The 23,215-nt window shown below is 37.2% G+C and overlaps 1 protein-coding gene across 2 annotated transcripts; it reads left to right on the top strand.

The window, feature by feature from the left end:
- The first annotated feature begins 736 nt into the window (after positions 1-736).
- eif3s10 (eukaryotic translation initiation factor 3, subunit 10 (theta)) lies at positions 737-19,143 on the top strand. 2 transcript variants are annotated; one of them, XM_048204622.1, is made up of 22 exons: positions 737-947; positions 1,654-1,844; positions 2,404-2,540; positions 5,243-5,406; positions 6,148-6,347; positions 6,643-6,851; positions 7,029-7,200; positions 7,541-7,645; positions 7,983-8,081; positions 8,192-8,308; positions 8,503-8,688; positions 8,774-9,121; positions 9,240-9,344; positions 9,502-9,615; positions 9,904-10,026; positions 11,124-11,277; positions 11,504-11,685; positions 14,876-14,955; positions 15,048-15,589; positions 16,981-17,119; positions 17,709-17,878; positions 18,488-19,143. In XM_048204622.1, exons 1-22 carry the CDS (start codon positions 899-901, stop codon positions 18,679-18,681), a joined length of 3,780 nt encoding a protein of 1,259 aa, XP_048060579.1. In that variant the 5' UTR covers positions 737-898; the 3' UTR covers positions 18,682-19,143. The 2 variants fall into 2 exon arrangements, with proteins under 2 accessions (XP_048060579.1, XP_048060580.1); XM_048204623.1 differs by having other exon boundaries at positions 738-947; positions 15,048-15,574.
- Positions 19,144-23,215: the final 4,072 nt, after the last annotated feature.

Here is a 23,215-nt window from a genome sequence, read left to right on the forward strand (position 1 = left end):
AGGGATACATCACATGAAAAAAAAAAAAAAGTTGTATAAATTACTCAACCTCATGTTGTTCCAAACCTGGGGTGCGTTTCCCAAAGCGAACTATGGTCGCAAGTTCCGTCGTTACCAATAGAGTTCAATGGGACTTACGACCATGGTTCACCAACGATGCTTTCGGGAAACTCACCCCTGTATGACTTTCTATCTTCTGTGAAACATAAAAGAAGATATCTTGAAAAATGTCTCTTTTTGGAACAGCATGTGAGACAGTAAATGATGACAGAATGTGCAATTTTAGTGTAATTGTAGCATAGTGTAATTCTTGGGTGAATTACCCCTCTATAATTTAACCGATGTAATGCTTAGCACATAATAATAATTGTTCATATAACTGTTTTAATGAATTAATACTGATAATTACAACATACCATGCTTTTTTACTTTGATCCCTTAAGTCTTTGGTATCCTATAGAGAAAATATTATTGAAAGGTCAAATATTAAGATCAACTGCCATCTTATAAATAATGTGTACTATGAATGTCTACAATAAAAGGCATACAATTTTATTATTCTTGTCATAATGTGTCAAGCTGCTTTCTGCAGGTAAAAATTAACAGTTAAAAAGTTACAGTGGCTTTCGACAGATTCGTTTTACGCAACATTTCAGTACTGATGATTTTATTTAGTCCTATATTTAATTAGCATGTTGATGCATCATGTCTGTCATGAGCGCGTGGACGAAGTGGTGTGGACGCGCACATACGGGTACTCTCGTCTTCCTCGCCGGCGCAGTTCACGTGCGCTAGTCCTTTCTTGCTTGAGCGGCGAGAAGTTACAGCGCGGATGGGCAGGCAGAGTCAATAAAACAGCCTCGACTACCTGAAAACCGCCTGCTAGCAAGCCATAACAATGCCAGCCTATTTCCAGAGACCGGAGAATGCTCTCAAGCGAGCAAACGGTGAGTGAATATGGTAACCGGCCGTCTCTTAGACTGTAGTCGTGGGCTTAGCTGTTAGCTCGATATGGCGCGTGCTGGAGCAGCCATGTTTCTCACAGGCTCTGGAGCAGGCCGGATGTCACCCTTACTGGGCCCGTGTGTCATGTATGATGCAGCGTTTCAAATTTCCTGATGTATTCTATCACTTCTACCTCTTCTTAGTGTACTAAAAGAGAGGACTTTAATTAGAAATAAAGTGTAAATAATCTACATACTTCTAGAGACCGCTATCGTGCGTGTTAGCAAGCTATTCCATTCCGCTAGCTTAGCACTCAACTTCTGGTATCCGAGGTTGAAGATTTAATGACATTATGTGTGGAAAAAAAATCCTTAAGTCTATTACAGTCTTCCGCTTATTCATGAATGAAAATCAAATACGTAGGCATTTGGACAAAATAACAAACAGATTGTGAATGGAATTGCAGCACTGCGCTCCTGCCACCAGCTTTAACGCAACGTTACAAAAATGACACCATTTCTTTTCTCTGTTATAGTAGCCTTATAGTCAGCTGTAAATGTCATATTTGGGTTGAAGGCTATATGATACATAAATGAAGTACTGCAGCAATTCCAGTGATTCATTCCCATCTGGATGCAGTGGCTATGTCATAATTGAAAAATTCCCAGAGGTTTGCATGTCATGACAGTCTTTGATTTTCTTTCTCAGAGTTTCTTGAAGTCGGTAAAAAGCAGCCAGCTTTGGATGTGCTCTACGATGTCATCAAGAGCAAAAAACATCGAACATGGCAGAAGATACACGAGCCTATTATGCTCAAGTATCTGGAGCTCTGTGTGGATCTTCGCAAGAGCCACTTGGCAAAAGAGGGACTGTATCAGTACAAAAACATCTGTCAACAGGTTTGCACCCCTTTTATACAAACCATATAGTTGACTTGAGCAGAAAGTTATACATTTTAAAGTCGGAATGAAATGAAAATTCACCCTATCAATTTTCTAAAAGCATGTTATAGATCTCATTGTGAACAAATCATCTGTGCACATTTTCATTTTTTAAACATGTTTTGACCTCATAATGTTTAATTAAAATGTCATATCTCAATCTTCCAGTGAAAACGACAGACTTCTCCAATCATTTAGTCTGCTTAACTTTGCTTCCACTTTTGAATGCAAAATATTTTTTAATCTTCATTTTTCAATGATCTGTTACACTAGCTTGTACGTCACAATATAGAATAAAAGATCCGTCACTTCTGTTTCATCGTGACTTTTCACTATAGAAATCTGTCATAATGCTCTTAAGTTATTTTTATACATTATTTCCAGTCATGAAGATTTCCAGTTAACTTTTTATTGTAGAATTGGCCTCAAATTTCTGTATAGACAAAAACAGACACGTAAATGATCAGTTTCATCCTTCCTGAGGATGAAGTTACTGACTACTACTCTTATGCTTCAGGTGAATATCAAATCTTTGGAAGATGTGGTCCGTGCTTACCTGAAACTTGCGGAAGAGAAGACTGAGACAGCGAAAGAGGAGTCTCAGCAGATGGTGCTGGACATTGAGGATCTGGACAACATTCAGACCCCAGAAAGGTACTTTTAGGCCTAAACCGTTCCTTTCTATTAACAGTGCTTCCCACAGGTTCGAAATATACTTGCAGTGGTAGCCGGGCGAAAAATCCTCCTATTACCCACGGCACAAAAATGGTCTACTACATGTGACAAACAAATAATGTGTGATTTTTAACAGTATTTTTATTTATTGATATTAATTTTAATTAAATAACATATTACATTTAATTACATACTAATATTATGCATTATTATGCATTGTAAATTATGCAAAATTACAGCATTTAAATGGTTCACCTTTTCCTATGTTCTCCTTGCTGTCATATAGTGTCTCTCTCAGTGAATGGGACACAGATTTTACTAGTAAAATTTATAAAATGAATAATTATGTGTCAAATAATGTTCTTAGTCTTTTCCTCCTGTGGGAGAGACTACAATAATTTACTATGAATTAAATGGAAATCAAATTAAATACAATTTATTGTGTAACCAAAATACCAATAATGCCCAAAAGAAAAAGAAAAAACTTAGTGTGTGACTTTAAATTATAAACAAGCCCGAAATACACAGGTACTCTTATTTTGAAATGTCTGTACTATTGCAGGCTGATCCTTCAGATTCTTACAATCATCTAAAACATTTTATATAAAGGCCATAAAGTAGACTTTGTAATAATTCATCAACTTGAGTTCATTAGCAATCGCTTGGCATAAATCTGCGCTTTTCATTGATTGAGAATCACTTTGAAGCAGACTGAAGCGCTGTTGCGCGAGCTTGTAGAACGCGCAACAGCGCCCCCTTGTGACTTCGCAAAATACAGCGCCCGTTTGAATGTTAGCGGGAGTAAACAGTTCTGACCGGTTCTGACGCACACATAACGAGCAGGTATGAAACGACTAGTTTATCGATCGCGGATGGTTTCATTATCTTGTGCGGATATAAAAGTATAAGAGGATAAAAATAATAATATACTTGGGCGGCAGTGGTGTAGTCCTAAAAAAATAAGTGGTGTACTATTACCCAGACCCCCCCCCCCCACAAAAAAATAAAATAAACGACATAAACACGACAGTAAATGTGTTTTATGTTGTTGTTCACTAGTAACATGTCTCATTAAAAACAAATAAATACAGTGCATTCTAAAATTGGTTGACATTTTTAATGCTTTACAGTTTGACTATTATTTAAACATACTGCTTTGGAATTATATTAACTGTAAAAAAAAAAGAAAAAAAAAAAAAGATATATCTGAAATTAAAGTTTCATTTTATCCAAAAGGGTGTTAAAAAAGTCAATTATTCAAAATTTAATTTATTAACATTATAAAAATGTGGTCATGAGTTTCACAAACAAACAAAAACAGTAGTCAGGCTGAATGAAAATTTAAACCACTCTCTGTCGGTAGGTGGTGCTTATGGAACAGCAGAAATATAGCTGTTTCCCCGGTAACCTCTGCAAACTCAGTTTTATATTATTTATGCACATGTAAGCTTATCAGTTTGACAGAATTTTCTACTTCAGTGTGCCATAAGAAGTCAAACTATATCATTTTCCATTATCATAGCATTTGTTATGAAAAATAGCAACCTACACATAGCCTATAGAAACAACAGAACATGTCACAGGTGTAATATAAATCCAGTGAAAATATATTCCCTTAATAGATTATAGATTCTACAAGTAAGCCAAATTTACCAAAATTACTAGGCTATATTAAAACGATATAAATTCTAGTAAGGATGGATCATGAATAGTTTAAAAAGCTCCCTAATAAATTTTGGCGCAAGATGATGTTTGTCCTCTTTTCAGTCTTTTGTTCATTTTGTTCATCAGTCTAGATCACGTTTGACTTTCTCTATAGCGTTTTAAAGTGTTTAACTCTCAATAGAATTCAAATGGATCGCACATGTTATCATCAGTGTCGGAATGGAAATCTTATCAAACTTTTGGAGCGTGATAAGATTCAGAGAGTAGCCTAGTATGTTTATGATTCCCGCACCACTAATGCATTATAAACAAGGTTTCGGTTGCGCTGATGGTCTTTCAGTTCGTACGGGAACTTAGCGCTTATAAAAGCTCTGAACGCATGAAGTAGGCTATATAATTAATTAATAGTCTTATTTACTCACCACAATATTTCTCACGCCGTGTCCGCTGCAGTGAGAGAAATGCGCTCAATGCACGGCTCAAAACACCGAGCGGCTTTGATCGGAGTCTCTCACTGCAGCGCGAACACGCACTGTGAAGCCTGGTTTTTAGCCGACTATGAGCGGGAAAAGATATGACAGAAGTGCTCATGCACCAATTACATCAAAGAATCGCGAGTTTACACAACAGCATTGGACACACAGTTAAAGGGGAAGCTAACAGGACAATATTTTATGGACTTTCAAAGCAAAAAACAAGTGGGTATACGTAAATACTGATCCTTAGAAGTCGTAATACGCAAACAGCCCTGAGCAAAAAGTAAGCATACGGCGTATGCGTGCGTATCGCCCCGACTACACCACTGTTGGGCGGCCGTTATTATACGTGGGTCGGCCCGCCCAAGTAAAGTCTATGTGTGGGAAGCACTGATTAATGTGTCTATAGAGATTTTTTCAGAATTTCTCTACATCTAGAAGTCCTGTTTAATTTTGATATCTGTTATCAGAAAGGACATCTATGTTCAATTTCATGTTCATGAGGACAATCAAGTTCATTTTTTTCCTTTTCTTTTATAGTGTTCTGTTGAGTGCCGTCAGTGGTGAAGACACTCAAGACCGCACTGACAGACTTCTGCTTACGCCTTGGGTCAAGTTTCTGTGGGAGTCGTACCGCCAGTGCCTGGACCTGCTAAGGAATAACTCCAAAGTGGAGCGGCTTTACCATGACATTGCTCAGCAAGGTCAGTGTACACTTCAAATAATAAAAAAAGACATCTGCTCATGGGAGTTTTTGCATATGGTACAGATAAGGGTTTATCTGTAGAGTTAGGGAATGAGGTCCTTTCTTATTAATGTAGTTCAGATTACTGTAGATAAATACATGCACTACCATCCAAAATGGAATTGGTAAGATTCTTATAATGTTTCTGAAAGAAGTCTTTTATGCTCATCAAGGCTGCATTTATTTGATCAAAAATGCAGTAAGAACAGTGATATTGTGAAACATGCCATTTAAAATAACTGTTTTCTATTTTAATATATTTTTACAAAGTAATGTTGCAAAAAATGAAAATAATCATATTATTATCATATCATCATAAAGCTCAGTGTCTAATATGCTGATTTGGTGCTCAAGAAACATTTCTTTATTATTATGAATGTTGAAAAGCAGTTGTGCTGCTTATTATTTTTGTGGACATAACGCTGCATCTTTTTAAATCTGTGTTCTTTGATGAATGGAAAACAGCATTTATTTTAAATAAAAAATATTTTGTAACATTATGAATGTCTTTACTGTCAGTTTTGATCAATTTAATGCATCCTTGCTTATTAAAAGTTTTCATTTAATCTAAAAAAAAAAAAAAACACACATTAATCCCAGTCTTTTTAATGATAGTGCATAATCATATTTTATGTTACCTAAAATGTAAGTTTTGTTTGTACACTAATTTATGAAAAAAAATTTCATTTGTCTCTCACAGCATTTAAGTTTTGCCTGCAGTACACCCGTAAAGCAGAGTTCCGTAAGCTGTGTGACAACCTGCGAATGCACCTGGGTCAGATCCAACGACATCACAACCAGAGCACTGCCATCAACCTGAACAACCCAGAGAGTCAGTCCATGCACCTTGAGACACGTCTGGTCCAGCTGGACAGCGCTATTAGCATGGAGCTGTGGCAGGTCTCTGTTCTCCATTGTAGGCACCAATGTTCCATAGAAATGTTAAATTCATAGAAATGTTGAATTTGTTAAATTCAAATATATTCAGTTAAATATACTCTCCATTTATACTGTACCTTTCAACCTTTTTTCCAGTGCAAAGGAGAGTGCTTTACATGCAAACAAAGAACAAAACTATATAGATTACAGGAAAAAGATAAAAAAAATTAAATAAAATGCCAATATATGGTATTTTTGTGTGCTATATGTAGCACCATCTTTGATGACTGATTACACTGGTTGCATTCAAACACAGGAAGCATTCAAAGCAGTTGAAGACATCCATGGATTGTTCGCCCTCTCAAAGAAGCCCCCTAAACCTCAGCTTATGGCCAACTACTACAACAAGGTGTCCACTGTATTCTGGAAGTCTGGCAATGCCTTATTCCATGCCTGTACCCTACACAGACTCTATCACCTCTCCCGAGAAATGCGCAAGAACCTCACCCAAGAAGAGATGCAGAGGTTAGCATTAAATAGGAGTGATTTTCAGCTTGATCGAGGAATTGGGTTAAATGCTTTGTGGAATTATTTTTCAGTAGAGTAGTTTTTACTTAATCAAAAAACTTTTCATCATATTTATTAGTTCATTGAGACTTCAGAGTGTTTAATTGCTCTGTGTATTGTGCTCATTTCCCACAGAATGTCCACTCGTGTGCTTTTGGCCACTCTGTCTATCCCCATCACCCCTGAGCGCACTGATATCGCTCGTCTGTTGGACATGGATGGCATCATTGTAGAGAAACACCGCAGACTGGCTACTCTACTTGGCCTACAGTCTCCACCCACCCGCCAGAGTCTCATCAATGACATGGTAATAGCCTGTCTGTTGTAATACCGTTTAAAGGGGTGGTTCACCCAAAAATAAAAATTCTTTCATTTATGTCGCTTCAAACCATAATATTTTGTTTATCTTCAACACACAAATGAAGATGTTTTTAATGAAACCTGAGAGGTTTCTGTCCTTCCATTGAGGGTCAGTTTAACCAAAACACTTAAGTTGAGTAAATGATGACAGAATTTTTATTTTTGTGTGAACTATCCCTTAAATGTTATGGTTTCTTGATATTTGGAGATGTGTGGCAAAGTGTTGTTGGAAAAGACTTTAAACATTGCAAATAATACACTCTTTTTGGGTATTATTCTTGTCATAGGTGAGGTTCAACCTGCTTCAGTATGTTGTCCCTGAAGTCAAAGAGCTCTACAACTGGTTGGAGATGGATTTCCACCCTCTTAAACTTTGTGGAAGAGTGACTAAGGCGAGTAGCACTTACCACATAATGCATGTTTGCTTTGTGCCTTTAATTAACGTGATGTATTAGCTACATTACATTTAAATTATTTGACTGTCTATTTTTTTCTGAGCTTATAAGAATCATGTACATTTCCAGAGTAATGTCAAAACACACACCCATGCTGTACCATTAAAACCATTAAGTGACTAATTTTCATAAACTTAATTGTAGTTAAGAGGAAGAGTGATGCCCTTGTTAGACCATTTTGACAAAGCAGTCTTCAATGTTGTGGTCTTGAAATCAACACACATTAAAGACATAATATTCATGTATTGTTTGTGTTCTTGCTGCTGATGCATAGGTGCTGAATTGGGTGAGGGACCAAGCTGAGAAGGAATCAGACCTGCATCATTATGTTCCTCACTTGCAGAGCAACACCATCCTTAGACTACTACAACAGGTTAGTGTGAATATCTACCCCCAGATTTCAGATATCTACTTGAGGAATCATTGCATGCTCTGTTCTTCTGCAAATCTTCAGTTTTGTCTTCTGGGTTTTTAATGTACCAGGTGGCTCAGATCTACCAAAGCATTGAGTTCAGCAGGTTGGCATCTCTGGTACCATTTGTTGATGCTTTCCAACTGGAGCGCTCAATTGTAGATGCGGCACGGCACTGTGACCTGCAGGTACAGTACATAAAGTTTTAGTCATCAAAAATAACTTCTGGCTTTCATTTGTCTTTACATTTCTTAACAAGCACATGTATATCTTACACACTTAGCTTCTAATGCAAGGATCTTAGTATAGGTGTTTAAATGTTAAAGAAGAAATTCTCCAAAATGTTGTTGTAACTGTCACTTTGACTTTATTAAACCTAAAGGTGCGCATTGATCATTCATCTCGCACACTGAGTTTTGGCTCCGATCTGAACTACTCTACTAAAGAGGATTCCCCGGTAGGTCCATTCCTACAGAACATGCCCTCTGAACAGATTCGGAATCAGCTCACTGCCATGTCATCCTCCTTGGCTAAAGCTATCCAAGTCATTAAACCTGCCTCCATACTGGTAAGAGAACAGTTACGTTTTGTAGAATGTCTCCCTGCTGGTCAGTTTTAGTTTTCAGTTTGATCAACTCCACCTTTGCCCACAGCAAGAACATGAGGAACAGAGTCAACAGGCCATCACCGCTTACCTGAAAAATGCCCGCAAAGAGCATCAGCGCATTCTCGCTCGTCGGCAAACTATTGAGGAGCGCAAAGAGCGTCTGGAGAGCCTCAACATCCAGAGGGAGAAAGAGGAGCTGGAGCAGCGGGAGGCAGAGCTTCAGAAGGTGCGCAAAGCCGAGGAAGAGCGTCTTAGACAGGAGGCCAAGGAGCGAGAGAAGGAGCGCATCATGCAAGAACATGAGCAGATCAAAAAGAAGACAGTGCGTGAGCGACTGGAGCAGATCAAGAAGACTGAGCTGGGAGCCAAGGCCTTCAAAGATATTGATATTGAGGTAATGAGTTTGTTAGGGAAGTGGACATTGAGCCCAGAACCTACCAGAATGTGTTATTGGCAAAATTACCCTGGAAATGAAATAAAGTAATTCTTATTTTTATTTTTTTATGCTGTAGGATCTGGAGGAACTGGACCCTGACTTCATCATGGCCAAACAGGTTGAACAACTAGAAAAGGAGAAGAAAGAACTTCAAGAGCGTCTGAAAAATCAGGAAAAGAAGGTACACCTTCCGTTATCCATTCTTGAAGTACTTTATTGCAAGTAAGTATGTTGGTAAACTGTTTCAAATGTAAAAGAAATAGGGTTAATCCTGTATACTTGGTGAATAGATGACATCCGATTATTACACTGATGCGATATTATTATACATATTCTAGATCGACTACTTTGAGAGGGCCAAGCGCCTTGAGGAGATTCCTCTGATCAAGAAAGCTTACGAGGAGCAGCGCATCAAAGACATGGAGTTATGGGAGCTGCAGGAGGAAGAGAGGGTAATAATCACATACTGCCTTTTGCACTCGAATGTGATTTTACTTTGCCCTCTGGTCCATGTTTAATTTTTTTTGCTGGAGTCTCAAATCCACCACATACTAGAACATACTTTCACTTTAACTGTAGTTTGAAGTATTTCTTGAAGCCGTACTTTGTCATTGTCTGGTTTTAGTTTGATTCTGAGATTAACAACATCATCCACATGTAAAGTACATATGTTGAATCATGTTGTGATGTCAATTGTTTAGTGTAATTGAAGCTAAAGGTTGTGCTCATCTGTTGCTCAGATAACCAATATGAAGATGGAGCGTGAGAAGGCCCTAGAACACAAACAGAGAATGTCCAGGATGATGGAGGACAAGGAGAACTTTCTGTCCAAAATTAAAGCTGCTCGAAGCTTCATCTATGAGGTAAATGAAATTTTAATTTCAACTCTCATTTATTCAGTTAATGTTTTACAGATTATGTATTTGCTTTCAATGACTAGTATGGACAATGTATTAGATGAAAAGTTTTAGTAATATACTTGCGGTGGTAGCCGGGTGAAAAATCCTCCTATTAAACATAAAAATGGTCTACTACATGTGACAAACAAATAATGTGTGATTTTTTTTTTTTTTTTTTTTTTTTTTTTTAACAGTATTTTTATTTATTGAAATGAATTTGAATTACATAGCATACTATTACATTTATTTACATACTAATATTATGCAAAATTACAGCATTTAAATGGTTTTCCTTTTCCTATGTTCTTCTTGCTGTCATATAGTGTCTCTCTCAGTGAATGGGACACAGATTTTACTAGTAAAATTTATATAATGAGTAATATGTGTCAAATAATGTTCTTAGTCTTTTCCTCCTGTGGGAGAGACTACAATAATTTACTATGAATTAAATGGAAATCAAATTAAATACAATTTATTGTGTAACCAAAATACCAATAATGCCAAAAAGGAAAAATTTAGCGTGTGACTTTTAATTATAAACAAGCCAGAAATACACCGGGACTCTTATTTTGAAATGTCTGTATTATTGCAGGCTGATCCTTCAGATTCTTACAACTGTATAAAACATTTTATATAAAGGCCATGAAGTAGACATTGTAATAATTAATCAACTTGAGTTCATTAGCAATCGCGTGGCATAAGTCTGAGCTTTTCATTGATTGATAATCACTTCTGAAGCGTTGTTGCGTGAGCTTGTTGAACACGCAACAGCTCCCCTTTGTCACTTTGCAAAATGCAGCGCCTATGGGAATGTTAGCGGGAGTAAACAGTTCTAACGCACACATAACGAGCAGGTACGAAACCCCTAGTTAATCGATCATGGATGGTTTCATTATTTTGGGCGGATATAAAAGTATAAGATGATAAAAAAATAATAAAAGCAAAAATGTGTCTTGGGCGGCCGTTATTATACCTGGGCGGCCCGCCCAAGTAAAGTCTATGTGTGGGAAGCACTGGATGTTGACACTTAGCTAAGCTATGAGCAATTCACATGTACCCAGGAAAAACTCAAGCAGTTCCAAGAACGTATGGTCGAGGAGAGGAAGAAGCGTCTTGAGGAGCGAAAGAAGCAGCGTAAGGAGGACAGACGAAATAACTTCTATCGCCAGAAAGAAGAGGAAGCTCAGAGAATCCGTGAAGAACAGCTCAAAAAAGGTTCTTATCTGCCATTCTTCAACCCCTAGTTAACAGTGATTCTTTATTATTAAATGAAAAGTCTCTTTGTGGGTTCTTTTTGTGTAATTTGCAAAAATTGTGGGGTCTTTTTGTGTAATTTGCAAAAATTATGGCTTCAGAAAAATCACGTCATGCATAAGATGTTTTTGCTGCGGGTGCTTGCTTTTTAATTTTTGAATTTGGTCTTTGATTTTGTGTGTTTTAGAGCGGGAAGAGCGTGAACGCTTGGAACAGGAGCAAAGAGAGGAGGAAGAACGTGAATACCAGGAGCGTCTGCGTAAGCTGGAGGAACAGGAAAGAAAGCAGCGCGCCCGACAACAGGAAATTGAGGAGCGTGAACGCCGTAAGGAGGAGGAGAGGAGGGCACCAGAAGAAAAACCCAGCAAGGTAACTCATATGAACCCTGCTTCAAATTTGCTTGTACACCATACACTACTAGGGCTGTCACAGTTTCTCAATTAAATATGAGTGCTCCATTTAAGAAAAAAGAAAAAAAAACCTGTTGATGAAATGGCAGAATACCGGAAGTGACACATTCCATGGACAAGAATCTGTGAACCGCATTATTAGACGTTTTCTAAGGCTGCGTGATATTTAAAAATCATAATACAGCATAGGGCTGGGTGATAAACGATATCATATCGAGATATGTTAAGCTCTGTACATTTTTACTTGGTATGGATTAATCTAACAGCCTATCACACAGCAGAAGTAAACTTGACAACAGGTAGTCAGTGCATGTCACTAATAAGTGATTTCTGCATGTCTTGGTGTGAATGAACAGTGCGGTTTCGTCTGATACGCAAACTCGCACACATGTGACGCTCAGTATTTTCAGCATCTGCGTGTTATGAGGACATAAACAGATGAACTTCATCTCCAGAGCTGTTCTGAGAGTCACTTCACAAGATTTTCACTGTTTCATTTGAGGAAAAACTACCGTCAAATACACACTGAAAATAAAGCTGAAAGATCTACATGTCTGTCAAAATAAAAGTTCAGTTTAACTTCAAGAAATTATGACAGAAATATATCACTATTGTAGCCTATACTAAAATGTACTTCTCAAAGTAATAGTATTTATTTTAATATTAATATTTGTTATTTCTAAGGAATGTCGTGGAGTTTAATTGTGAACAAAGAAGTTTACATTCATTCTCAGGGTCTAACAAATGTGAAAAGCATGTGGATAGCCTTCCCCATTAATGGTAAATGAATATCGTGATAAATATCGAAATTGTATGCCATGGAAAAAAAATATAGCCTAGCCCTAAAATAGCATAGTGCTATTGTGAAATCAAAGGCTGCGATTCAATTAAAAACAAAACTTTTATTCAATGGAATATATATAGCCGAAAGCATGTAAAAAAACAAACAAAAAAACGCTCGTCTACACATGGTTAATGAGCCAGCAGAACTCCTTGTGAACAAAAACTCATGCGTTTTAAACGGTTAGTGGATTCTAATATACTACTGTTCAAGAGTTTAGCGTTAGTAAGATGTTTTTGTCTTTTAAAAGTCTTATGCTGACTGAGGCTACATTTATTTGATAAAAAAAAGGTCAAAACTTTTTAAAAGAACGGCACTTATTTAAAAAAATTTTTGTAATTATAAATGTCTTTTGTGTATATTTCTATTTTAACCAGATGATGACAGCAGTCAGTTGATTACACATATAATACAAATGTTTATATTAGTGTTGTCACGGTACCAAAATTCCAGTAGTCTGTACCGATACCATGAAAATTTTACGGTTCTCTGTACCAATTTCGGTACCACAGTAAAATCTATTGGAACTATTTTACTATTTTATATAGCCTATTTTAATAACATTAAATATGATTTGGAGTGTGTGTGTTTGTGTGTGTATATATAGGCTACCTCAATGAAATAAATTTTGAAATATAAAAAAAACGCTCGTCTACACATGGTTAATGAGCCAGCAGAACTCCTTGTGAACAAAAACTCATGCGTTTTAAACGGTTAGTGGATTCTAATATACTACTGTTCAAGAGTTTAGCGTTAGTAAGATGTTTTTGTCTTTTAAAAGTCTTATGCTGACTGAGGCTACATTTATTTGATAAAAAAAAGGTCAAAACTTTTTAAAAGAACGGCACTTATTTAAAAAATTTTTTGTAATTATAAATGTCTTTTGTGTATATTTCTATTTTAACCAGATGATGACAGCAGTCAGTTGATTACACATATAATACAAATGTTTATATTAGTGTTGTCACGGTACCAAAATTCCAGTAGTCTGTACCGATACCATGAAAATTTTACGGTTCTCTGTACCAATTTCGGTACCACAGTAAAATCTATTGGAACTATTTTACTATTTTATATAGCCTATTTTAATAACATTAAATATGATTTGGAGTGTGTGTGTTTGTGTGTGTATATATAGGCTACCTCAATGAAATAAATTTTGAAATATAAAAAAAATATAAAAAATTAAATGCTCAAACTTCCATTGTGTACTGTTGAAAAAACAGTGCTGGTCAAATGCTGGTCCTAAACTGGTCCTGCTGGTCCATACTTAGTCCTAAGCTGGTCCTGGACCAGCATAAACCAGCTCAAACCAGCATACCAGCTTCAAAACCTACTTTACTAGCATATGCTCGTTTTTTCAACAGGGGTAACAGACGTGCGTGTTTATTTTAGCTATTCCGTCAGAGAAACAACACACTACAAAGACGCGTACCGTTATTACTTTGATATAGCCGCTTTGCGCTTTGAGAGGGATGTGGGACACGAGCAGGAAAGAGACCATTTCTCTTTAATAATATCTTCGTTATCTCCTGATGTTACAAGCAACTGACACTTGTTGTAAAAGGTCTGAAGAGCGTGTTTTATCCTCCGCAGGGGCAAGACATTCAGGCTATGTTTGATTTTGCGCTGCCAGAGAAAACGAAAGTAAAAATCACTGGTGTGTGAAACGCGATATATACAAATAAACTTGACGCGCCTTATAAAGTCTAATAACAAGCACATACTCTGTTAAATAGAAACTGACGTGCAAGCACAAAGGTTTCTGTCCTACGGTGTTTTTTCTACTTTACCACAGTAAATAATGCGAATAGCCTATAAATAGGCCTAAATGCGAACGAAACAAACGTTATAATCCCCTGCGTGAGTGAAGATTTGGGAAAAAAAAACAGATTCCATGTTCAGTGGAATAACTAATGGAATATTGTTAAATTGTCGGCTAATCAGGTGACCAGATCGCGATTCGGAAAACAGAATACGAAGCTTAAATGTATGGACTCACGCACCTCTCTTATTCGGCATTAACCAAAATGTTTCCATGGCTGCGATGTCACATTTAATTGCTAACCTATTATTTCTTCTGTAAACAAAGCTTTGTGCTTCACTCGTGTCATATTCAAGTAAATACTGGCACAGCCCTATCAGTGGGTACCGAATATACCCGGATTCTCGGTACTACCGGTACTACAGAAATGCTGGTATCGTCACATTTTCAAAATTTCAGTACCGACTTGATACTGAAGTACCGGTACTTTTGACAACACTAGTTTATATCTAGGTTCAAATTTTTAAAAATAATTTTCTTCAGGACTGGGCTGAACGGGAAGAGGGTGGCTGGAGGAAACGCGTTGAGGGCGAGTCAGAGTGGCGACGTCCTGTTCCTGACAAGTAAGTGACATCTATTTAATTGATAAGTTGATGACAAATTAGATGCCATGTATTGAGATTCAGTGTCCTTTTTTAAAAAAAAATTCTCCCAGGGACTGGCGTCAGGAAGGACGTGAAGGCCGAGAAGAGCCTGAACGAGAAGACCGTGACCGTGACCGTGAGCTGCCCTTCCGGAGAGGTGTAGATAGTTCTCGTCGTGGCGGCTCAGATGACAGAGGACTCCGACGTGGCTTTGATGACGAACGAGGTCCACGCCGGGAAGGTGACGATGACCGTGGACCCAGACGGCCCTTTGATGATGACCGTGGGCCAAGGAGGGGCTTTGAAGATGGCCGAGGTCACCGGAGAGGTGATGACGACCGTGGACCTAGGCGTGGAATGGACGATGACCGTGCCCCCAGACGAGGTGATGAAGATCGTGGCCCAAGAAGAGGCTTTGATGATGACCGTGGGCCCCGTAGAGGCATGGATGAACCTAGAGTGCCTCGACGTGGGGCAGATGATGACTGGGGCCCCAGAAGAGGAGGGGATGATGATAGGGGAGGCCGCAGGGGTATGGATGACTCTGGCCCACGTCGTAGCGATGATCCTCGACCCTGGAAACCACTTGGGAGACCAGGTGTGAGCCCAAATGGTATTTGCTTATATTTTCTTGCTGAGGGCAGATTGCCAAATATGTTGTTAAAGGGGTCATATCACAAGGAATCAAATTTTCCTGTCACGGTGCAATGGAATACAGGTGGGTGGCTAGTTCCTTAATGATGATTGAAATCATGGAATGACCTGACAAAAAATAAATGTACTGCTAAATATACGGATTGCTTTTGACGGCGCTGCACGAGCTTGCGGTGCCAGCTATGGGACACCCTTAGCATGTTAGACAGAGTTCAAAGTGCCGAACCAGAGTAAAAATTGGTGTTGAAACAGTGTTACTCGCCAGTTGCCTGGTAACTTTTAAAAAAAAACAATTTTTTATGAATTTTGACAATGCATGGTTGTGAGAATGTGGTATGGCTTAGTGCGATCATCAAAATGCAACGGTTGGGATGGAATTATATATTTTTATATAATGTGTTAATTTTCAGTTTCGATTCACAGTAAACACTATTCTGTACTTTCTGTGTTTGAATTGCTTATAATTGGCATTTGGTAACAGAACATGCTCCAACCATCTTTCCAAATTTGTAATGAGAATCATTCATTAATCTAATGTTGTCAGCAAAGAGAAGCGTTAGTCTCCCTGCAGTTTTCCACCAAAATAAAAGTTCAGTAGTTTAATGTCTGAAAGCAAAGAAATTAGGACAACACTAAGTCTTAGGATTGTAATTTTACTGTCGTTCTGTAAAATAAAATTTAAATAAGAATTATTATTATTATTAATAAATACTATTATTATTAATTAAATACTAAGTTTTTTTTTTAATTGTACAGCACAATAATAAATGTTATAAGAAATTTCTTTAATAATTTAGTAAAATATTTTTTTAATAATAATGTGGGGGAAAGGGGGAGCAGGTTTTCCTTCCTTTTTTTTTGTCTTAGGTTGCTTACATGCCTGAGTATTAAACAGGAAAAAAATAGTGTTAGTTTGCTTTCAATTAGAATTAAAACTTCAACTTCTACTCCTAAATCTGCTCTCCAGTGTGTTCATGTTTTTATTTGCATCTGACCTCGACAGACTGAACAGAAGAAATAAAGGTTTCCACGTCAAAGGCAGAGCCCCAAAGCACACCTACCTGCGTATTATAATCCACAGACCAGTGGTAGTTCGATCACACTTGAAATATATCAGGGGCTTAAGAGTTGGAGGAAGGGTGGGTGGAAAATGGAAAAAATGAATTATGACTGTATTTGTTACAAATCCTTAGCTAATATTTGTGGACTTCAGGGGGAAAATATGACCTCTTTAACCATTTTGTGTTTGATCAGTGAGTTTACAGTTTTTGTTATCTGTAGTCAGTTCAGTTGCAGTTTTTCAATAAACTTTTTTTAACTCGTCAAATTACTTTATGTAACCTTTTGAAGGTGGATGGAGAGAGCGGGAGAAGGCTCGGGAGGAAAGCTGGGGACCTCCTCGTGATACTGACCGTGATGATGATGGTGGTGAGCGTGAAGTAGATGACCGTACTGAGGGAGATCGATTTAGAGAACGCCGCCCTCCCAGGTGAAAACATAATGCAACTTGTATAAAAATTTACTCTGTATGAAAAACAAACTGGTGTCTGAAGGCTTTTCTGTTTTCAACTCTGATGCAGGGTCTCCGTGGGTCTTTAAAAAGTCTCAAATTTGATAGAACTTGAGACATTTCAAGGTCATAACAGTTCTTAAATGGTATAACAAAGTCTTGTCATTTTAAGAGGACTTGAATTTGGGGACAGAAAAACAAATTGCGATAAGGCCTAATCTGTTTATTAAACTTCAAAAGTCTGACTTGAATGTGAGTGTTGCATTGTTCAAAGTAAAAATATAGCACTGTTGTGTCTTCTACAGGCATTTCAGAGCAGTTCCATGCATGTATGCCAAGCGTTTGCTTATGATCTACTGTTAATGAATTGACAATGTTTACTTCCTGGTTTTTAGATTGTAATATGTTGTAGATGGTTGTTAAGAATGTCTGTTTTGCTTCTTTTTGAATGAGCAGCTGAAATTAGTAATGCATAGATATTTCAGAATAAGAGTCCTGGTGTATTTGGGGCTTATTTGCAATTAAAAGTCCAGCAAGTTTTTAATAGTGAATGTGTGTGCATGTGCAGGGAAGAAGGGAGTGGCTGGAGAAGAGGTGGCGGTGATGAGCCGAGCAGTTGGCGTGATTCTCGACGTGAAGACTTTGACCGTGAGGATCGCCGTGAGCGTCGTGACCTGAGGGACCGCAGAGATGACCGAGAACGTGAAAATAGAGCCCCCCAGAGAGACCACGATGAAGGTTAGAATCTTATGATCTGCCTTAAATGCACATTTAATAGTGCACTTAGATTTTTGTTTTTTGTTCTTTTAAGTTGCACATAAAGAACTTGAACTTTTTGACAGATTTGATTAAAATATACACTTGCTTGAGATGAAGACACTGTATCAGTGGCCCACAAAAAGCTGTTTTAGAGTTGGATCATGAGTGACCAGAGTTACTAATAGCAAAGATGGTAATGTTTACAGCTTTTCAAAAACTTTTACAAAGCTAAATAACAAAAGTACATCTAACAGAATAAGCAAACTCAAGCAGCAACTACAAACGCATACCACAACAGTGCAAAATGCTTCTAAGACAGCCTTGCTGCTGCAAACACTGCCTAATGCACACCAACACAGTCTGAAAACTAATTAAATCCATTAAGTTTTTTTCCGCACGAAACAAGATGAGCAGTTCTGGTTTAAAGTGGCAGAAGTAATAAAAAAAAAAGAAAAAAGGGCAGGCATCCACAACAGTAGATGTCAGTATAAAGTCCAAGACCTCTGAGACAAAGAGTCAGTGAAACGGCTTAGGGCACCTTTTAAGAGGTCAGTTTCTTATCTTTTTTTTCCCCCCCCAACTCAAAAGGTGGTTCATGGCGTCGTGGTGGAGATGAGCGAAGGGAGGAACGCAAGGTTGAAAGAGATGCTCCTCCCAGACCACGTGAACGGGACCTTGAGGGCGGCGAGAAGAGCACCTGGCGCTCTGACAAAGATAAGGAAATCCCACGTCGGACCAAGAACGAGACGGATGACGATGGCTGGACCACTGTCCGCCGCTAATACTAAAGCATAATTTTTCTTGCTTGATGTTGTACTAAGCCTTGATGTGTTCTCTAATCAGTACAGGTCACTGCTTACATTAACATGAAATGCATAAAGCTTTGCCATAGAATTACAACACTTACAGTGGCTTTTCAAACATGGCCATTTAAATTTCTTCCCTTTTTAAAAACTTCACCTTACATTTGAAAAGTAGCTCATTCCTTTTTTGTTATGCATGCTTAGAGGATTAAATTGGTCACACAAAATTAAGTAGATGTTTTTTCTTTGAGGTGCGGGTGTTGTAGAACATGAACGTTTTTGCAGACATGACCTCAAAGATGTAGTGCTGAGGTTTTGAGATGAAATCATCAGGTTATCCTTACAGCTGTGTCCATGCTGTAGTTGCTGCTTATGCTGTGGTTGTATGCCCTCAAGAAATATGAAAAAAATCTTTATTAATAAAGTCGTTTGCTCATTAAATGACTAATTTCAGTTATTATCACACAGCAGAAGACAATATCATGCTTTTTTGTGTCATAAATTAAACTGTTTGAAATAAGAATGGTTATTTGAGCAGTCAGTGGTTATTTGAGCAGTCTTCCTAGCATCGATTTTCAATGGTGTTTTTTTTTTCCGCCACTAGGTGTCACCTAAATCTCAGCAACTTTTTCTGAAGCTTTAGACGCTTCTCCATAAATAAACCAAGAACAATTGATTCGATCCCTATAATCTATTCATTTATGCTGTTGTTAGTAGAAAACAATAGCGTTTATACGCTGCTGTTGGTCCTCCTGATTGATACATTAAAATGTTTAGTAAATAAACTTTGCTGTCTATTGTGTTTTTCTTTTTTTAAAATGCATACAATTCTAACAGTAGAGTGAGATCTATTCAAAAAAACAAAAACAATGGCATTATCTAGTCTCAAACTCGATTAGGTTGGCCTTTTTCTTTTTACGCCACCTATTTTAAAAGACTGGCTCTTGGTTAAACTAACTGGGGTAGGAAGACCACACGCACACGTTGATAAGAGGTAATCCTCGGTAAACCTCATCAATGCGAGTTCTTAGTTTCATGGAAAGGCTTCTTTGGATCGTGATTCTTCCCGCTGCGAGGGTGATAAACTTTTGCTCGCATTATATCATTATGCAGAAAAAACTAGAAAGAAAGAGAGAAACAATTATGTTAGAGGTCTTTGTTGCATTCTAGTGGAAAATCCACAATTAAGGCCAATAATCCCACAATTGGAGCCTCAAATTCCCACGCAAGAGGTTATGAACTCCCAAACTAGATTAGACCCTTATATTTGCTAAGACCTGCTTTGTGAAGTTTGACCACGGGTCACCGTGTGTAAACTCCGCGGACCTCGAGCTGGAGGGGTGCTGCTTGTGAATGTGGGATATATGCCTTTACACGACACTTATGCATCTGCCACCCAGTGCCATCTATCGATGTCCTGAGATTGTCATTTGAACTGATTATTTTCTGACAGAATTTCATTGTTTACAGTAATTTGTTTGAACGACACTCCGCATTTATACCTTTGTAGCAAAAAAAAAAAAAAGCCATTTAACTTAACTCAAAATCATGTTTAAACTAGTTTATAAGCATTTTATAAGTTCAGACTCGCAGAACTAAATCGAATTTCAAGAATAGATAAAATACTTGCGATCAAGTTACTGGCAGAAAGAGTTTAGAAAATAATCGTTATAGTAGCAAAGCCTTCAAAAATTATATGCAAAACGTATAATAGCGAACTTGAGATAAAGAAAAAAATTTTTTATAGTTGGATAGGCTTCTTGTAAAGTCTTCCAGTTGCACTGTACCTAATGGTCAAGAACAGGCTATTTGATATGGCTTGTAGTATGTGTAGGCTATACACATGTGGCTTGTGTAAGAAAATATCCAAACTTATAAATGCTAGCTGTCAAATGTTAGTTGACGTTTCTATAAAACTGACTAAAACATTGATTAGATAGCCTAATCTTTGGTAGACTATTTAAGTGTTTAAGGCAAGTGAATTTCATGGCGAAATTCGAATGTTTTCATGTTATTCAATAAATTACTGAAATAAATGTTGATATTAGATAAATATAAAATTATAGCAACAAGTAGCCTACAATTTCTGAATTAATTACCAATTGGCCCACTACAATTAGGCTATATTTAATGCGCGGTAAATGTGAATAGAATTCTTGAATTCAAAATGCAAATCATTAGAAAAACAAAAACCTGAGTAGGCTAATATTTTGTCAATACATGCTTACTTGACTAATATAAATCCCAGAATAATTCCTTTCGATAGGTCTGTGCAAAGTGCTTACAAGTTATGGAGTGAAAGGAACAGTTCTGAGGTAATTCTTAAATTGGAATTGATAGGTCTTGCACACGGAATACATGATTGTGAAGCCTGCAGTTTGACGATATAACATAATTCAACTGACATTTCTATTGCAATGCGCTTCGAAAAACTGTTCATGGGCGTCAGTTACATTTCATAACATCTTTTCAAAAGCAATCCACATAATTATTGCGTATCCGGCACATTTTTGAAGGATGGATCAAATAAATTGTCGAATTAAGCTCAATGCGCTTTTGTCTTAGGTCTAGGCTCACCGGCAACTTTTTAACATTTTCTTTATACTACACAGAAGAAAGATCAATGGGTTTTGGAGACTAAAACGATGTGCTGCTATTGATCAAAGGGTTTTTGACAGCATGTAGGCTACAAATTAACGATAGGCCTATATAGGAACAAATTATTCTTTAAAATTAACCAGCTGACGATAATTTATTATTATTAGGCTATTATTATTATTTCTTGAGTTTGTTGTAACATGTCGTGTGCTATTTAATTACATTTTTTATGTTATAGGCCCGCAAAGTGTTATGTAACGTTGGGTTGTTTTTGATCAGGTGAATCTAATTGCGGGATTTGAATGTTTTCGTCAAAGCTTGTCATGAGCTTGTCATTGTCCACAGGAGACCGGTAGAACTATAGAAATAGTCTATCACTAACTGCAGGTGGTAACATGGACGATGAAGGAAGACGTTCGATGTCATTGAATGTAATCGAAAGGTGCTGTAAACATAACGATAAATGTAATTTTCCTGAGAGAGAAAAAAAGGAATTAGCAATGTAGACAAGCGAGACAGTAAAACTATGCTTTCCATTGATGCGGCCAACTTAAGCCTACGTCCAAGAATTGTCGGAAAATGCATTTTGTAAAAGTACCAGTTGGTGTCGCACTATCCTTACACTTCAGTGCGAGGATCGAAGAGGACTCTGAACCCCCTTCGAAAAGCACAGATCCCCATCCAGCACATTCCTTTTTTTCTTTAGAATACAAAGCTGAAATCATAATGTAGAATATCTAAATTGAATTTAAAAGCCTATATATGCCTTATTTAGCAAATTCGCAAAAGACAGACGTGTAAAAAAAATGTCACAATTTCTTTTGCCGTTTTTACTCCAAACGTGTGCTTTATTTACATCAGCAAACGATTAATTCATAATAAAAATCGAAATGTTCTGTCTTATTTATGTATGGCTGAGGAAATGGAAGTTAAAGAAAATGTGCGGGGTATATCATCTGTTTGGAGTCCATAAGTGTACCAAAAGTGCAATATAAATAGCCTACTTCGGAGAATTGACTGCACGGAAGAGCAAGTGAGCAAAATCTAAGAGTGACCTAATAATAACCTTTAATTAAATATTGAATTGATAGCTAATTGTTGATGTTTGTCCGTCCTATACGCTTGAAGATTCGGGATTCTTTCTGGAATCAAAAAATCACTTGAATATTTGAGCAAGTATTATAACAGGATTAGGCTATAAAAACAAAAAAAAGGTATAGGCTTTTTAAATCCGACACGCCGAGATATTAGCCTACACAACAGTGCATTTGCTAATAAATTAGACGCAAGCAAAATAGACCGACATAATAATAAATATTATTATTGATAATATTAATAATATTCAATAATAAATATTAATAATATTAAAATCTCATTTAAATTAAACTACTCTATAAACTCACTTTGCGTTAACACAAGTAAAAGCGAAAGGGAAAGGGTAGACATAAGAAGAATTCCTCCGTTTTATGCAATGCAGCATGAGGCTATACTGAATACCACTTATATTGTCATGCTGCGTTCGTAGCTTACGTTAAACCAATAGCTGATAAATGTAAAATGTACATTTATTTTGACAAATGTTGGGTTTTAGGAGCTATAGGCAAAATTATTCAAGTTAACAATGACCGTGGAAAAATGTAGACTTATTTAGTAAACATTTAGGCTAATATTTTATTCCCACATTGTTGGGTTCACTGCCGTGCCATAAAACACACTTGTAAAAATTACATCAAACGCGAGTTTTGTAACATGGCCAAATTCAGTAGAATAGCTATATTTATTTTATTTTAAATATTATATAGGCTATAACGGTAGAAATTAAAGTGTAGAAATTTTGCTAAAATATCTGCAGTTTCCGTATTATACATAAGCTATTCTACTAATATGGCCTAAATTTGCCCTCAGTTGCACCCAA

The sequence above is a fragment of the Megalobrama amblycephala genome, linkage group LG10 (assembly GCF_018812025.1).
Source record: "Megalobrama amblycephala isolate DHTTF-2021 linkage group LG10, ASM1881202v1, whole genome shotgun sequence".
NCBI classification, from domain to species: Eukaryota; Metazoa; Chordata; class Actinopteri; order Cypriniformes; family Xenocyprididae; genus Megalobrama; species Megalobrama amblycephala.

What these genes read in the sequence shown, in the direction of transcription:
- eif3s10 (XM_048204622.1), top strand. Translation starts at nt 899, where the DNA reads ATGCCAGCCTATTTCCAGAGACCGGAGAATGCTCTCAAGCGAGCAAAC. An exon ending in CCATGACATTGCTCAGCAAG is followed by an intron (nt 5,407 to 6,147) that starts GTCAGTGTACAC and finishes TGTCTCTCACAG; the next exon opens with CATTTAAGTTTTGCCTGCAG. An exon ending in ACCAGGTGTGAGCCCAAATG is followed by an intron (nt 15,590 to 16,980) that starts GTATTTGCTTAT and finishes AACCTTTTGAAG; the next exon opens with GTGGATGGAGAGAGCGGGAG.